At 33.4% G+C, this 15,369-nt stretch overlaps 2 protein-coding genes across 2 annotated transcripts; both read left to right on the plus strand.

Annotated features, from left to right (window-relative positions):
- Nucleotides 1-3,108: 3,108 nt before the first annotated feature.
- Nucleotides 3,109-5,457, plus strand: LOC131618336 (transcription factor MYB17-like). Its single transcript, XM_058889579.1, has 3 exons — nucleotides 3,109-3,538; nucleotides 4,164-4,293; nucleotides 4,546-5,457. The coding sequence occupies exons 1-3, from the start codon at nucleotides 3,403-3,405 to the stop codon at nucleotides 5,201-5,203; spliced, it is 924 nt and encodes a 307-aa protein (XP_058745562.1). The 5' UTR covers nucleotides 3,109-3,402; the 3' UTR covers nucleotides 5,204-5,457.
- A 1,876-nt stretch (nucleotides 5,458-7,333) lies between these two features.
- LOC131618337 (uncharacterized) lies at nucleotides 7,334-8,223 on the plus strand. Its single transcript, XM_058889580.1, has 3 exons — nucleotides 7,334-7,454; nucleotides 7,544-7,727; nucleotides 7,830-8,223. Exons 1-3 carry the CDS (start codon nucleotides 7,353-7,355, stop codon nucleotides 8,066-8,068), a joined length of 525 nt encoding a protein of 174 aa, XP_058745563.1. The 5' UTR covers nucleotides 7,334-7,352; the 3' UTR covers nucleotides 8,069-8,223.
- Nucleotides 8,224-15,369: the final 7,146 nt, after the last annotated feature.

Raw genomic sequence — 15,369 nt, forward strand, 5'->3', positions numbered from 1 at the left:
TTGGATAAATAATTGTGGTACTTCTGATTTAGTATTTATTAAGAAAATACAAGTTAATCGAGTACAATCATAAATAAAAGAAACAAACTATTTTACAATTGTAAACACGTGCAAACTTATGGATGAAAATTAAATAATTGAAAAGTGTAAACACATGAAATAGAAATTGTAACTTGAATGAAGTTTGCAAATCAACATTTCCGATGCAAACAACACGAGCATGAGAACCCTCAACGACAATGATATAAGGATACTCAAAGCTGAAGTATATGGGGATAGTAACATGGAATCAAATGTCATATGATTAGTAACACCTAAGTAAAAAATCCAAGTACTTTTAGGAGTATTACTACAAACAACAAAAAATTGAAAGTATAAAATCTTACCTGTAAGTGTGGAAGGTGTACCGTAATTTATATCTTATTCCAATAATGAGACAACAATTAAGAATGTGTTGAAAAAATAACTAAATATAAATCATCTGTAACAAAAATACCTCAAAAACCAAGTATGTGAGAATTTGATTTTGACTCTACACACAGAAAGAGGAAGGACCGTTGAGAAAAATGACGTCTAAATTGCTGAAAAATAGAGGTCGAGACAGCCATGCGTGTGCCACACGCGTGGGTGGCAGAGCGTAACTAGAGCTCATGCTCCAGGATGAATATGGCACGTCCGACAAATATTATTGGTGGCATTTTAGAGGCTGACGGATCTAGGGGCGTCAATCGTAATGGTATAATTGTTGGTGAAAAATCCCTTTAAGTGATGTGTTTAAGTTTGAGTGGTAAGTTTCACATTGTCTATGAATGGGTAGAATACTAAATTTAAAAGAAAGGTGATTCATATACCTGATGCCTTAAGATTTTGGGTGGAGATGGTGGTCCCCTCTCTTGTGGTCCTGGATCATTAAACCTGTTGTTACTACCGCATTCATGGAATTCCCCTAACAAGTGGTATCAAAGTATTGGTTCAGTTTGGTAGGGGAGAGGTAGATGGATCATTTGTTGACCTTGTCATAAGATGTCAAAACTCACACTTGTTGGGGAGATATTGGGTTCAAGTGTGAGTGGTGAAGTCTCACAGAGCCTATAATTGTGTAGAATATTGAATTTATAAGAGAGCGGGTCCATATACCCATCATCAGAAAAGAAGGGTGGTGTCGTTGAGCCGGAATCACAAGTTTTGCAGTTTAGTTTGGTATAAAGAAAATTGATGGAAGAATCATTTTTGACATGTAGGAAATTTAAGTTAAATTTGTGTTGATACAATCAGAATTATCTAAGGTGTTTGTTAGTACACGAGTGTTAATTAACATTGAAGCAAGGTGTCCTGTAAGATTACGCCGTTGGTTAAAGAACTTCATGCCAACATGGAAGTTCCACCATAAGTTTTTTAGCATAATTTTTTTACATGTGAACATTCTTAGAATAATTTAACTTCAAGTAAAATTAATTCTTTTTGATAGAGTATGATAGTTCTTTTGAATTATGATTGTTGGTGATGATATTGTAAAATTGATGGAGTGATTTAACTTCAAGTGAAACATATTTATCGTGATTGAATATGATAGTTCTATTTGAACTAAAGTTGTCAGTGATGACAATATGAAAATTCTTGGAATTGTGTATCTTCAACTGATTATACTATTTATGGTGGAGTCTGATAGTTCTTTTGAACTATAACTGTCTGTGTATACAATGGAAGCTGATGTATCATTTTTAATCAATGCAGATATCATTGGTGTTGTTTAAAGATATACATGTTGAAGAAGTCTCACATCACCTAGTATTGTAAAGGAACTACGAGGCCAAGCCTATATAATGGAGTATAGTTCTTTGATTTAAAATCCAACCGTTAAAATGACTTTAAACTTGTATTTGACTTTTTCCTTTTTTTTATACTCCTGTGTTAAAGTGTTATGAGATAAAAATAAATATTTACTTTGGAGAATGTGAGTGTATTGGAGTGGCCATGATTTGAGGTATTCTATGTGTTGCAACAATTTTTACACACTGTTATTCTTAAATTGTCATTTGACAACGACCATAGTTTTTTCTCTAGTGTTGGAATTTTCACGTTATTTCTTGTGTTGTACTATTGTGTTATTCTTTAGTTGTTATTTGAAGTTTTCACATTATGTTTTTGTATTGTGATTGAGTTAGATCTTATTATGAGATGAGGAAACTTACATTTGTGGGGAGAGATTGTTGGGTTCAAAAGTGATTAAGTTTTGCATCTTTTATGAATGAGTATAATGTTGAATTTATAAGAGAGGTGACCCATATACATACTGCTTTAAAATTTTGGGTGGAGATGTGACATCTATCTCTTGTAATCCAGGAGCATTGGACCCAATGTTGCTCCTGTCCTTTTTCGAATTACCCAACACGTGATATCTGAGTCTTGATTCGTCTTGATTCGACTTGGTGAGAAAGCAAGAGATGAATCTTGTGTTGAATTCTGAAAACTCGCACTTGTGAGTAAAATTATTGAATTCAAGTGTGTTGGTAAGTATTGCATCACATATGAATGAATAGAATAATGTATCTATTAAGAGAGAAAAATCTACGTATCTAATATCTTAAGATTTTGAATTGAGATATAACGCCACTTTCTCTTATGATCCTAAATCATTATACTGTTTTGCTTTCGTCTTCTTAGACCCTCAACATTAAATGGGCCAAACAGAAATGACCAATAATAAAAGTTAAGAGGTTGCATGCCAAATAGTAAACAATAAACTAATATTATAATTTACTATTTATATTTAATACATACAATGATCACAATTCAAAGAATTGCCATACTCCATCAGAATGGTCAAAGACATCCAATGCAAACTGATAATCACAAATACTACATACAATATTTTAGAACTTCACTTCAAAGGATCTAACTAAACCATGTTCCACTAGGACTAACTAATGTTGTTGGTATCTACTATCTATTACTATAACATATTAATATGAGAGATTCTATATGAAATAAACATATCCGTACCCTATCCCTGGTTTAAATTTCTCAATATTATTTCCTACTGCACACACATTAAATGCACAAAGCCAGCTTGAGACTAGCTTACACAAGTTTACAGTCCTTACACAACGCCGTATGAATCAATAAATAATGCCTCCTCTCCTCAAAATAGCTTCACACTCAGACAAATATCACACTAACTTTATTTCTCAACATTTATTTCCTTCCCTTTTTTATGTCATCCTCACTTTGAGACCTTCCAAGTGTGTGTCCTCCAGAGTCTTTTCATCTATGCTACAATACAAAACAAATCAATAATAATAATATTAAGGTGATTGTTCTAAAGCTCTCTCAAGTTTTGTAACATATTTATTACTTTCTTTGTTGCTGCATTTTGGTGTTTGGAGTTTGGAGAGAAGCAAAATGGGAAGGACACCTTGTTGTGACAAGATGGGGTTGAAGAAAGGTCCTTGGACTAGTGAAGAGGATGAAGTTCTTGTTGGATATATCAAGAAAAATGGTGGCCATGGAAGCTGGCGTTCTCTCCCTAAGTTAGCAGGTTTTGTATAACTTCCTTTTTTATGAAGAAAACAGCTTATGACATGCATGTCCATAAGCTGTTTTTCAACTTATTTTAACAGCACTATAACTTATATGACAAACCCTTATGTTAAGATGTTTCTGAATCTAACTTTTCATTCACATAAAGCATGCATATCTTTGTTAAATATGGTTTTTTCTCTTTTGATTTTGTGTATTTGAAGTGATTTTTGTATGAAATAGGCTAAGAGTTTGTTAAACAGATGAGTTTGATTGATTTTCTTGTGACCCTTTATTGGTTTGTACTTTTTACCTAACAAGTTATTGTTAGGATAATAATACTGAGAAAAGAAGGTTCCAATCTTCTTGGCTGTGTTTGTTTGTTTATTTTCAACATTCTTGATGTTTTGCTGCTTTTGTAACACATGCTACTTTCCAAGGTTCTAAGTTATTAGTTATTTTCTTGTACATTATAACTTTTAGTTAGTTTAGAGTTATAGTGTACTTGATCATGATTTTCTACGATATTGAGGATTGCGATTAAAATTGCGATATAGAATTTATTGGCTTTATAACTTGTCTTTTCGTTCGATGCATGTTGTCTTTGTTTAACCGACGATTGTAAGTTTTTTTTCTTCTTTTAGGCCTTCTTCGTTGCGGTAAGAGTTGCAGACTAAGATGGACGAACTACCTGAGACCGGATATTAAACGCGGTCCCTTTAAGCCCGAGGAAGAAAAACTAGTCATACAGCTTCATGCCATCCTTGGAAATAGGTACTTTATTGAGTTCTCTTTAGACTTTGCTTAGGCAAATATGTGCTTACCACTGTATTAGTATTACTGGTGTTTACGTGGTAGTGTCACTGTTATGTCTGGTGTCTCTGCCTCTGGTGGTGTCTGTATAATGATTCATGGTTCTTAGTATCCAACTATAGTGTCTATCGCGTGTTAGTGTCATTGAAGACACAAACACGATACTGATACATATTACATTTCGTTTTTTCTATTTTCTTAAATTATTAACAGGTGGGCTGCAATAGCTTCTCAGTTACCAGGAAGAACAGACAACGAGATCAAGAATTTATGGAACACGCACTTAAAGAAACGTCTCATAAGCAAGGGAATCGATCCACAAACTCATGAACCAATTTCCTCATCACACTACTATCCAATTTCCAAATCAAATTCGTCTATCGCCACACGCCACATGGCTCAATGGGAAAGTGCAAGACTTGAGGCAGAAGCAAGGCTCTCAAAGGACTCACCTTTATTCAATAACAACAACACTCCTTTAGCAAGCAACAAGTCTGATTCTGACTATTTCCTTAAGATATGGAACTCTGATGTTGGACAATCTTTTCGCGGGGTTCGTAAATCAAACGAAGACGACGATGATGATAAAACTAGGTGCATAAGCTCAATGTCTCAAGAAGGGTCATCTTGTAATAACAACAAATGTGGATCTGTATCTGTTACTACTACTACTACTACAGCAACAGATTTGGCCTCATCAACTCCTGCAAGCAATGTGAAGGAAGATTTTGAATGGAGAAACTACAAATTATTTAATCATGTAGGTTGTGATGATTCATCAAGCTCTAATGATCTTGAAGACTCTTCTGACACTGCATTGCAGCTTTTGTTGGATTTTCCTTCTAACAATGACATGAGCTTCTTAGAATGAAGCTTTTCTTTTAGGACACTTTTGTATGATGCTTTGGCTAGTTTTGTAGAATCTAAGTAGTTTTTTCTATGTAAGCAAGCCATTGGAGAAGTATGAGAAGATTGATCATGTAGTAATTTGTTTGGATGGACATGATGATGGCTATATTTTGTATAATACTTATGACATTGTTGAATTTTAGGTTGTTAGGCTTATGTCTCACAATTATGTACCATGTCTACTATACTCTATATTTGATGGGACAGAAGAATTTATTGGATGCACATGGGTATGTATTGAATAATGGAGAAACATTGAACCAAATAGAATTTCTAAAATCAAATATGTTGGGTCATAATTATGAGAGGAGCCATTCATCATCATATTTGTCTAGAAATCACACATGTGATTTGGACATTACATTTTACTGAAAATCTTTAGACATTGGTTATATGGAGAGGTATTTACTATACATTTCTTTTTCATTCAACCTAAAATTTTGACTAGATATTTTCTACTCCTTAAATCTATAAGAAATTCTTCATTTTGATAAAAATTGTCATTTGAAATTTAAAATCTGGAGTAGGTTTTAGGAACTCTTGGATTCTAAAATTCTTATGTATTATATCAAATGAAACTCAACATGTTACGTGCCAAACATCAACAATATATTGTGAATATTTAAAGGGAGCTTCTATGGTGCAGTCATCAAATTGACTTCAGTGGTGAAGTCACTGCAATTGACCAATAGAATTAAAGCCCTAACAACCCTAATTAATTCTAAGTTAAACTAAGCCACATCAGCTCTATGGTAAAATAACTTTACTGTGGGACCCATTTTAAAAAAAACTTTTCATTATTGCATATAAGTCCCCATTCATTTAATAATATCTTACAAATTAAAATTAACTTTTATTAGATTACAGTTTTTTTTACTCATATTATCGTTCTTCTTCTTCATCCTTCACCATTCTCCCAACTTCCCTTCAAAACCCTAAATCCCTAAATTCCACTCATCTGTTCTTCTTCTGCAACCTTCTCCCAAATTTGACATACTCCGTAATTCTTCAAATTGTTCATATGTTCTTCTATCTTCTTCCACTTTCGATTTTTGTTTACTCTCTCTGCGAACCTGCGAGCTGGTAAACACTGCGAACAGATGAACATGACTTCGACCTCTTCGGCGCCAACGAAATCATATTCTCAAGGTTGGTGAAGACAATGAGATCGATAAATATGGACGAAAGATGAGGCTGCTCAAGGTGAAGGTTGGGACACTCCCACCCATTTTTTAACCGTGTTCATGTTTGATGTTGAGCTTTCAGAGTAAATTTGCGTGTAATTCGGATCTGGTTATTTTTTCAGCAGATCGTCTAATGATTCCATGTTGTAGCCTCCTTTGACAGGTTCATATCGATCCAATATGTATATTTTCCAATTCTATGTGATTGTGGATTAGATTTGTATTTATGTAATTAATGAATTTTGAAATGGAATTGAATTATCCAGAAATTGTGTAGTTGTGGATTAGGGATTGTATTTTATCATATGCATAAATTCTGAATTTGCATTTGAATTTGAATTTGAATTGAATTTTGAGATAGTTAAATAAGATTTCACATATCTGATACATATGTTTATCTTATGGTTTGAGGACACATTTAAATGGATATGCTCCTCCATTGGGCTGTTGATTTTTTTGTTATTTGTTACCCTGTTTGATGCAGGTTTTATTAGCCTTATTGGTTTTGTGGTGAGCTTCTGTCTATGATGGTTAAGCATGTTGTGTGTGTCTTGGATGGTTAAGCATGCTGCTTCTGTCATAGATGGTTAAGAATTACGTGGATTCTGACCTATGGTGGTTAAGCATTATGCCCTTTGTTGGCTTTATTGATCTTTGCTTCTGTTAAATAGTTAAGCCTCGAATTATTGCCTTATGGCTTTAATTAGGCGGCAAAGTAATTTTCAACTTCCTGTAATGGAATCGTACAAGACATATTTGTCAATCTGAATGTAAAGAAGAATAAATTATCCATAATATAAACATTATTACAGCATGAGTTAACCATTCAAAACATATATCGAAAACCAAAAATATAATTGCCTAAAACTTGCTCTGAAATATTAACTCTTTTCTTGCTTTCAGGGGTTTGTTTCGACTGTAAGACATATGCGCTCATTCGTTCCTGCCATTTATGACATAACAGTGGCTGACCCTAAAAGTACTCCTGCTCCTACAATGCTAAGACTCTTAAATAGGAAACCTTCTGTGGTAAGCTCATTTAATTAAAGTTTCAGTAATACATTTATTTTCATAATCCTAATCATCTAATTGAAATCCTCTGTATGCCATGACATTAGAAAATGATAAAACAGAAAATGATAAAAAACATTGGAGAAGGCAAAGTATCCGAATCAAACAATGGTGATACAGTTATTGATATTCCACCAGACCTGTTGATTACAGAATTTGAGGACCCAATCGTAGCAATAGTTAATTCTACATATCCGGAATTTACGAGCAATTCTTGCTTCTACATTGGAGGTTGTTGACAAAATATCTAAATCATATTCTTGATTTAATGGCAGGTATACATGATTCAATTTTTATATTCATTTGAACTAACTATTTAAATTCCCAATACAGGAGACGTGCGTGATTATTTCAGTGCAAATTCTATTGATAAGTCGGAATTCCACGATGTAACATTGGTTGACATCCTCACCCCAGAATTTCTCAGTTCACTGCAAACATCAGGATTACCTAACCATCATATAAAACTAAAGGTTGGGACACCAATTATGGTCATGAGAAACATCAACCAGTATGAAGGCTTATGTAATGGAACAAGGTTGATAATAACAAAGTTGGGTGGTGTGATTTAAACTATGTGATTTTTATTCTGGTGGTAAAATTACTCTTGGTTGGGTGGAGATAGAAGTTGAGTGTTGAGCCTTTGTTGCCTTTTATATGTACCAGTATGTAAACTTGTAACAGGATCATGGCATGTCTTATGCTGTGTTATTATTAATATATTTCTTTAGCCTTTACAATAAAAAAAAGTTCATGATGAACATGCAAAGTTCAAATCAATAACTACAAATGTAGTTGACAAGGAAATCTTCACCAATATAAATGTAGTCTGATATTAATGAAAATAATTTCAGCCACAAACACTTTATTTGAAAAATATTATGTTGATTTCTTTTATATTTTTAAACCAATCCTTAAATGTTTACTTATAACTGACCATTCAAAACATAACACCCAACTACAATGACTATTGTGAATCAAACCTCAAAATAACAACACTGACATACTTAATACCATAATTTAAAACAAAAGCATCATATAACATAAAAACATTTATATTACACAAAATAACATAAAAACAAAAACACTCATTGTCAAGAGAAACTGTTTTCAACATGTTCACACACACAAATACAACTGATATTTTGATATACATTCATGTCTTTGACTTAAATAAAAACACAATCATCAAGCTCTTGATCTGTTGACGACTGACACAGCAACCAATTGTGTTCCAGATGTAATAGCCGGGCTTGGTTTGTCACACATTACAAATCTAAGACGATCACCATCCTGAATGCGGCATTCCTTCACAAAATCAGACCACCCATCGTAAATGAACCTCTCAACAAAATTCTTTCTCTTAGCATAATGGAGTTCACATTTGAAGACCTTTTTCAAATCTGAATCCCTGAACAAAACACGCGTATAATGCTTGTCCAAGCAACCGCGGATAACTTTTTGCGGGAATTGCTGCACATAAACATAAAACGCCACAAACTATAATTACAACTGTCAAAATAAAAACAACAAAAATATCCAACATTCAATGCGTATATTTTTATAATTAAGCTAAATAACTTAATATACTTACAAGAACATTTCTCCCAGCTACCTTAGCACATTCTATAACCTTACACCACGAAAAGTACCTGTGTCCATCAACATCCTTCGTTTGAACGGGTTCTACAATCCTGCAACTCTTTCTCTTTTTATTCACACGTTCTGACGACCTCATTTCAAACCCAGCTCTTGCACCCAAACTGACACCAACTCCCCCATCAATCGTTGTTTCTCCCGCTGCACCTTTGCCCTTCGTTTTACTATATATTCGATCACTTCTTCTACGCCCTACTTGAACCACACCCTTCACATAACCTTCCTTCAACACTGCTTTACCTTTCCGATCACTCTTAGTTTCATCACCGATCATCATTTCAGACCGACATCCACTACTTTCCCCGGTGACAACGACCTCCCGCACAGCATTCTTCCCTGCACGATTTTTCTGCCATAGATCCTTAACCTTCCGGTTTTCTGACAAGCTGTTGACCAACATCTCCCTATTCAACCTATCCCATGTTGATTCAACCTCCATCTTAGAAGTGTTCCTGCCAAAAGAAAACCCTTTTACTGGAAAATACCACATTTTATCAAAATTCTACAAATTATAAAAGCAACATACAAAAACAAACTACACACACATTCGCCTCAAATAATGATTCAATGAACATAAAACAAAAACTTTAAAAAAAAAAAACAAATCACAAACATATAACATGTTGGTGCAACCTCCATCTTCGATAAGTTGATGATAACATAAACCAATTTTAATCACCAATACATGATTTGATCAAAATATTACAAACTATAAAAAATAACATGCAAAAACTATAACACACACAATCGACTCTAAAACTAATTCAGTAAACTAAAGACTCATCTGAACCCGAGTCAGCCTTTCAAACAGCCCATCATAAGACTCATCTGAGCTATAATCACTGCAAAGTACTATTCAACATTACATACTGTGTTTAGAAAACATATTACTACATGAACTTAAAAATCATACTTACGCATTTTCCAATTTGTTTGCAGTTCCATCAATACCATCTACCCCGACACCAGCAATACTTGACTCCCCAACTAAAGACTTTGAACAACTGCAAACACAAGAACAATATATATATCAGAAAAACATCCCAAAATACAAAACTAACAATATTAAAATACCATTTCTGTAAAACATCTGTCACACAACAATGTCTTTTATACTCAAACACAATAAATTAAATGTTTACCCTTTTACACATTCTGATACCAAGTCTTCACACTGATCAGGAATGACAGATGTATCAACCCTAACTATTTCAGGGACAGTAACAGATACTTCTTGCTTCACAATCACTTCATCATCCCAACCATCCTTCAAACTCTCCAAACACAAAGGATCAACATCATGACAAAAATCTTCAAATGATGTCAATTTAAGCTTCTTGCCGGTACTTTCCTCATATTCCCCCGCAGCTTCAAGATACTCAAAGTAAAGTTCTTTGATCTTTGCATCAAACGGGAAGACAGGATTCTTCGATCGGCACCTACACGTATTCAGAACACTTAGATGACTGTCGATTAATAACATTATCCTACAAACAACAAAAACAAGCATGCATCTAACCCAGACAATAAAACCCAGAAATCGGTACCCACATAATAACATGCAAGACGAAATATAATGCCCATACACAAAATAGGAACCTACAAAACTGAACATGAACAAAAACGTCGGTGTTTACCTGTCATCTTCAACTTTCCGGTTGAGGCTTGACATTTTCGACTAAGATGGCGAAAGGTTCGTTTCGTACTAAAGAAAAAAGGAAAAAAATAGAAACCTTGCTTTTCCCAAGGGATCCGAATGGTACTACCTCTTTGTAAAAACTCTTTCCAAACTGTTAGGATTTCTTAAATTTATTATTCCAACAATAACTAATACACACGTGAATTAATCTATTGATTTTTTTTATGTATCTGTTAAATAATATAATAATAATAATAATAATAATAATAACAATAATAATAATAATAATAATAATAATAATAATAATAATAATAATAATAATAATAATAATAATAGTTCAACCATAAATACACACAATACACAAAATTATAATAACCAGTATTCATTATTAAATATTTAAAAAATAGCCCTATTACAATTTTATAATAAAATTTTTTAATTCATAAATATTAATGTTTATTATAAAAAATTGATTATAATATCAAATTATTTAATTAATCAACTATTTGGATTTTTATTTTGAAAGCAAAATAATAATAATTCATAATATATTTCATAGACACTAAAATACCGATATTCGTCAAACTTCGTGCAAAGTTATAATTAAGAGATTACAATCTATAATTAAGAGAATAAATGATATGCTTCCTTGATTCTTAGTTATGGTCTTTCTTGGTTGGTGTCATCATTCTTTCTTCAACGCCAACTAAATTCTCTGAGTAAATTCTTCAAAGGAGCTGTCATTTGCATTTTCAATTTCATTGTTGTCCCCACGTACATCCCTAAAACTGTACTTGATTCAAATCAAGTTCATGTAATATCATAATTCAGACCAACATGTATATCCAGAGAATAATTTAAAGGAAACAAAATTGTTTCAAAATGTGTTTGCAAACATATATTATAATATTAACCGGCAATGTTTCCAAAGTATCATTGTTTTCAACCCATAATTTAAAGCATCACCGCAAACAAAAAAGGAAAAAACAGCCAATTTAGTTTCTTCTACGCTTTTCCACGGTCAAATACACATAAGGCGAAAAGCGCAGCATGCTCCAAATTAAAGTATCGCCATTACAAAGTTTGATACTCTTGGCTAATTCGTACCAGCCCTGAGCCATGTACCTTTCATACGTGTTTGGGACTCCCTTCCTTGACGCCTTATGAAGGCTGCAATTGAACACCTCTCGAGTCTCCACGTCTACAACTTTAATTTCATCCTGATATACCCGAAGACATTTCTTAGCTATTTCCCTTGGAAAATGCTGCATAAATACACAAGTATTTCAGTATACCATTTCATAAGGTTTTTCTATGAAAAGAATACGAATCACATACAAAATTATGATCTTACCATAACATTTTTTGAACTCTTTTTTCCGTTTGTAATGCGATTCTTCCAGGTGAATTTCTTTGCCCCATTCGACATCTCCCATGTAATTTCAGCCGACTGCTTTCCTTTCCCTTTCTTTGGCTGCTTTCCTTTTCTCAAGACAAGATTCTTAACTGGTCCACGTGAAGAACCTGCTCCTCCAAACTCTTTTCGCTTTTCTTTAATTCCTACACCTGTTTCCTTAACACTCTTTTTCTTTGAAACCCGCCTTGGCTCCACATCGACACTCTCAATAGGTTGGTCCTCAGCCATCGCTTCAATCGGTTCCTCCTTTACATCATGAATCACAACATTGACATTGTTTGACGGTCGAGGAACTGGCGTGCCGGATGTCGTAGCAATTTGACCAACCCGATCTTTCTTCCCATGTTCTTTTCCTCTTCTGTTTGCTGTAGCAGTCCTCTCATCGAAACGTACTTTCTTCGCAGCTTTCTTTGCCTCATCTGCATTGTACCCTGTTTCAGCAACCAATCCATCTATCACCCTCATTGCTCCGTCGTCGCTAACAACCAAAAAATCAGAACACATATTAAATATTTGTGTTATAGATAAAAAAAATTCATTAGCCACAGCGACAGATACCCTAACAATTTAAAAATGGAAGAATCGATAATCCCAATTGTCGTACTCTGTTTGTGTGAATCCTGAAATTCATCAACCTAAACCCTAATCGCTCTTAGTTCGTTTTTATTAAACCTATATACATATATTCATATTCTCTACATATTCTTTCAAAGGAAAAACACAACACATTGTCAATATTTTCATTACCCATAAATACCTAATAGCCATAAGAGCGCCAATCAAAGTTAAAGTTTAGAAAGCTGATATAGAAAAATATTTACTTCAAGAAAAATACTCGCCTTTATCGAATACATGCATCTCTACCCTTCTAAAAACAACACTTCGACTAAGAATTTTGAAAGTTTAACAAACCGATATGTAATCATAGGCAAACGGGGAAAGAAAGTACCTGATTTCCATGTCGTCGTCGGATATCCATCCGTTGCAGGGTTTTCTACCTCCGGTCATCTTCTTTGGCATGCAGCAAAACTCAAGTGATTGTGCTGTTCAACCCACTCGTGCGTTTTGTTTGACAAATGTGCTTTTCGTTTCAAGAAAGCATAACTCAAAGTGTAGTCGTTTTACTTCCCCGTACTGATTGGAGGTTACACCTGTTAATTACCACTTGGGCCAAACCTAATTGTTGGGTTCCTACAATAATAATAATAATAATAATAATAATACTAATAATACTAATAATAATAATAATAATAATAATAATAATAATAATAATAATAATAATAATAATAATAATAATAATACTAATAATAATAATAATAATAATAATAATAAGAGAAAAAGGGTGATGCACTGACAGTGTAAAAAAGGTTTACACTGTCAACCAATCACGACCATGTATCATACCAAGTCATACTGTTATTTTTAAATTAATGAGATGACATGGCAGAATGATATATTCTCATTGGATGACAGTGTAAAACTTTTTTACACTGTTAGTGCATCACCATTAAACCCTAATAATAATAGTAATAATAATACTAATAATAATAATAATAATAAGAGAAAAGGGGTTATGCACTGACAGTGTAAAATATTTTTACACTGTCAACCAATCACCACCATGCATCCAATTAAAACATTATTTTATTTAAAAAAAACTTTAATGACATGGCACATTCATGACTCCCTATTGGATGACAGTGTAAAATAGTTTTACACTGTCAGTGCACTACCTTTTAACTCTAATAATAATAGTAATAACTATATATCAACCATAAATACACGCAATTACAATAACAAGTATTCATCATTAAATATTTAAAAAATAGCCCTATTACAATTTATAATAATTTTATACAAAAAAAACCACACTCATTACTGGCTTTGAAATTTGGATCATCTTCTTTCATAGATCTCTCTCCTTCACAAAATAAGTGTAATAATAATAATAATAATAAACATTAATAAAACTATTATATATAAAAAAATAAGTGAGAGAAAATATTAGAGAGATAGAGACAAATTTATGAAGGAGAAAATATTGAGAAAAATAATAGGAGAGGATCCAATCCCTCCCTCATTACTGTCCAAAGCTTTCAGGCAACCCAATCCCATGCAATCCACATGGTCTTCCATTACAGCCTACTGTAAAATAAGAAACTTTGGTTAAAGAAACTTTGCGTACAGAAGGTTGCGGATTCGATCCATGTCGACATAGCATAACAAAACACATTCAAAACCAAACAGATTAATGCCATAATATTCCAACCAAACAGATTAATGCCATGATATGATGAACCAAGCAGATTACTGCCATAATATCCAGAACCAAGCAGATTACTGCCATAATATCCAGAAAAAGCAAATTAATGCCATAATATCCAAAGCCAGCAGATTACTGCCATAATATCTAAAGCAAGCAAATTAATGCCATAATATCCAAAAAACATTGAAAATATCCTAACTATTACATCAAAAGTCAAAACCACCATATCTCTGCCCGAATACTTCAATAATGGCTAAACAATCCCTTCATCAACAAATTGTGTTTCTTCACCTGATCATCCCAATAAGCTGAAGCTTTTCCCAGGACTTCGTTCAACAAAACATTATTTGATGATTGAAGTAGGTAGAGTGCAAGTTTCATCCTGGTTGCACTGATAACCTGCACATAATTATAAACATTTAGGTGAATACGAAAGCTAATTAGAGTGACAAGGTTTGAGAAATAATATTCACACTAAGGCAACTTACAGATACGGTATCATAAGAACAGCTGAAGGTACATTCAATCATCCACTTACATACCCACACTCCAGAGTCATTCCTATGGTCATTCATTTAAATGCATTAGTCTCACATTATCAGGAAGTTTTGATTAAATAGGCAAACATGGTAAGGGTTGAGAATGCTTACGAATACGGACGCTGCCTTGGGAGGCGCATCACTTGAACAATGTTGAAGGCTGTGACTATATCTTCATCCGAAAATGGAAAGAGTCGACCAAGAGAACCATGAAGAAACATTTCTTCAAGAAATAGTGCCTACCACAATAGTAAATACTATATTTGAATCGATCAAAAACAAACAATAGTTCGGAAAAGTAAATCAAATTATATAACATGCATACCAATTTAAGAATTACTTGGCGTCTCCAA

Source organism: Vicia villosa, linkage group LG7, assembly GCF_029867415.1.
Source record: "Vicia villosa cultivar HV-30 ecotype Madison, WI linkage group LG7, Vvil1.0, whole genome shotgun sequence".
NCBI lineage: Eukaryota > Viridiplantae > Streptophyta > Magnoliopsida > Fabales > Fabaceae > Vicia > Vicia villosa.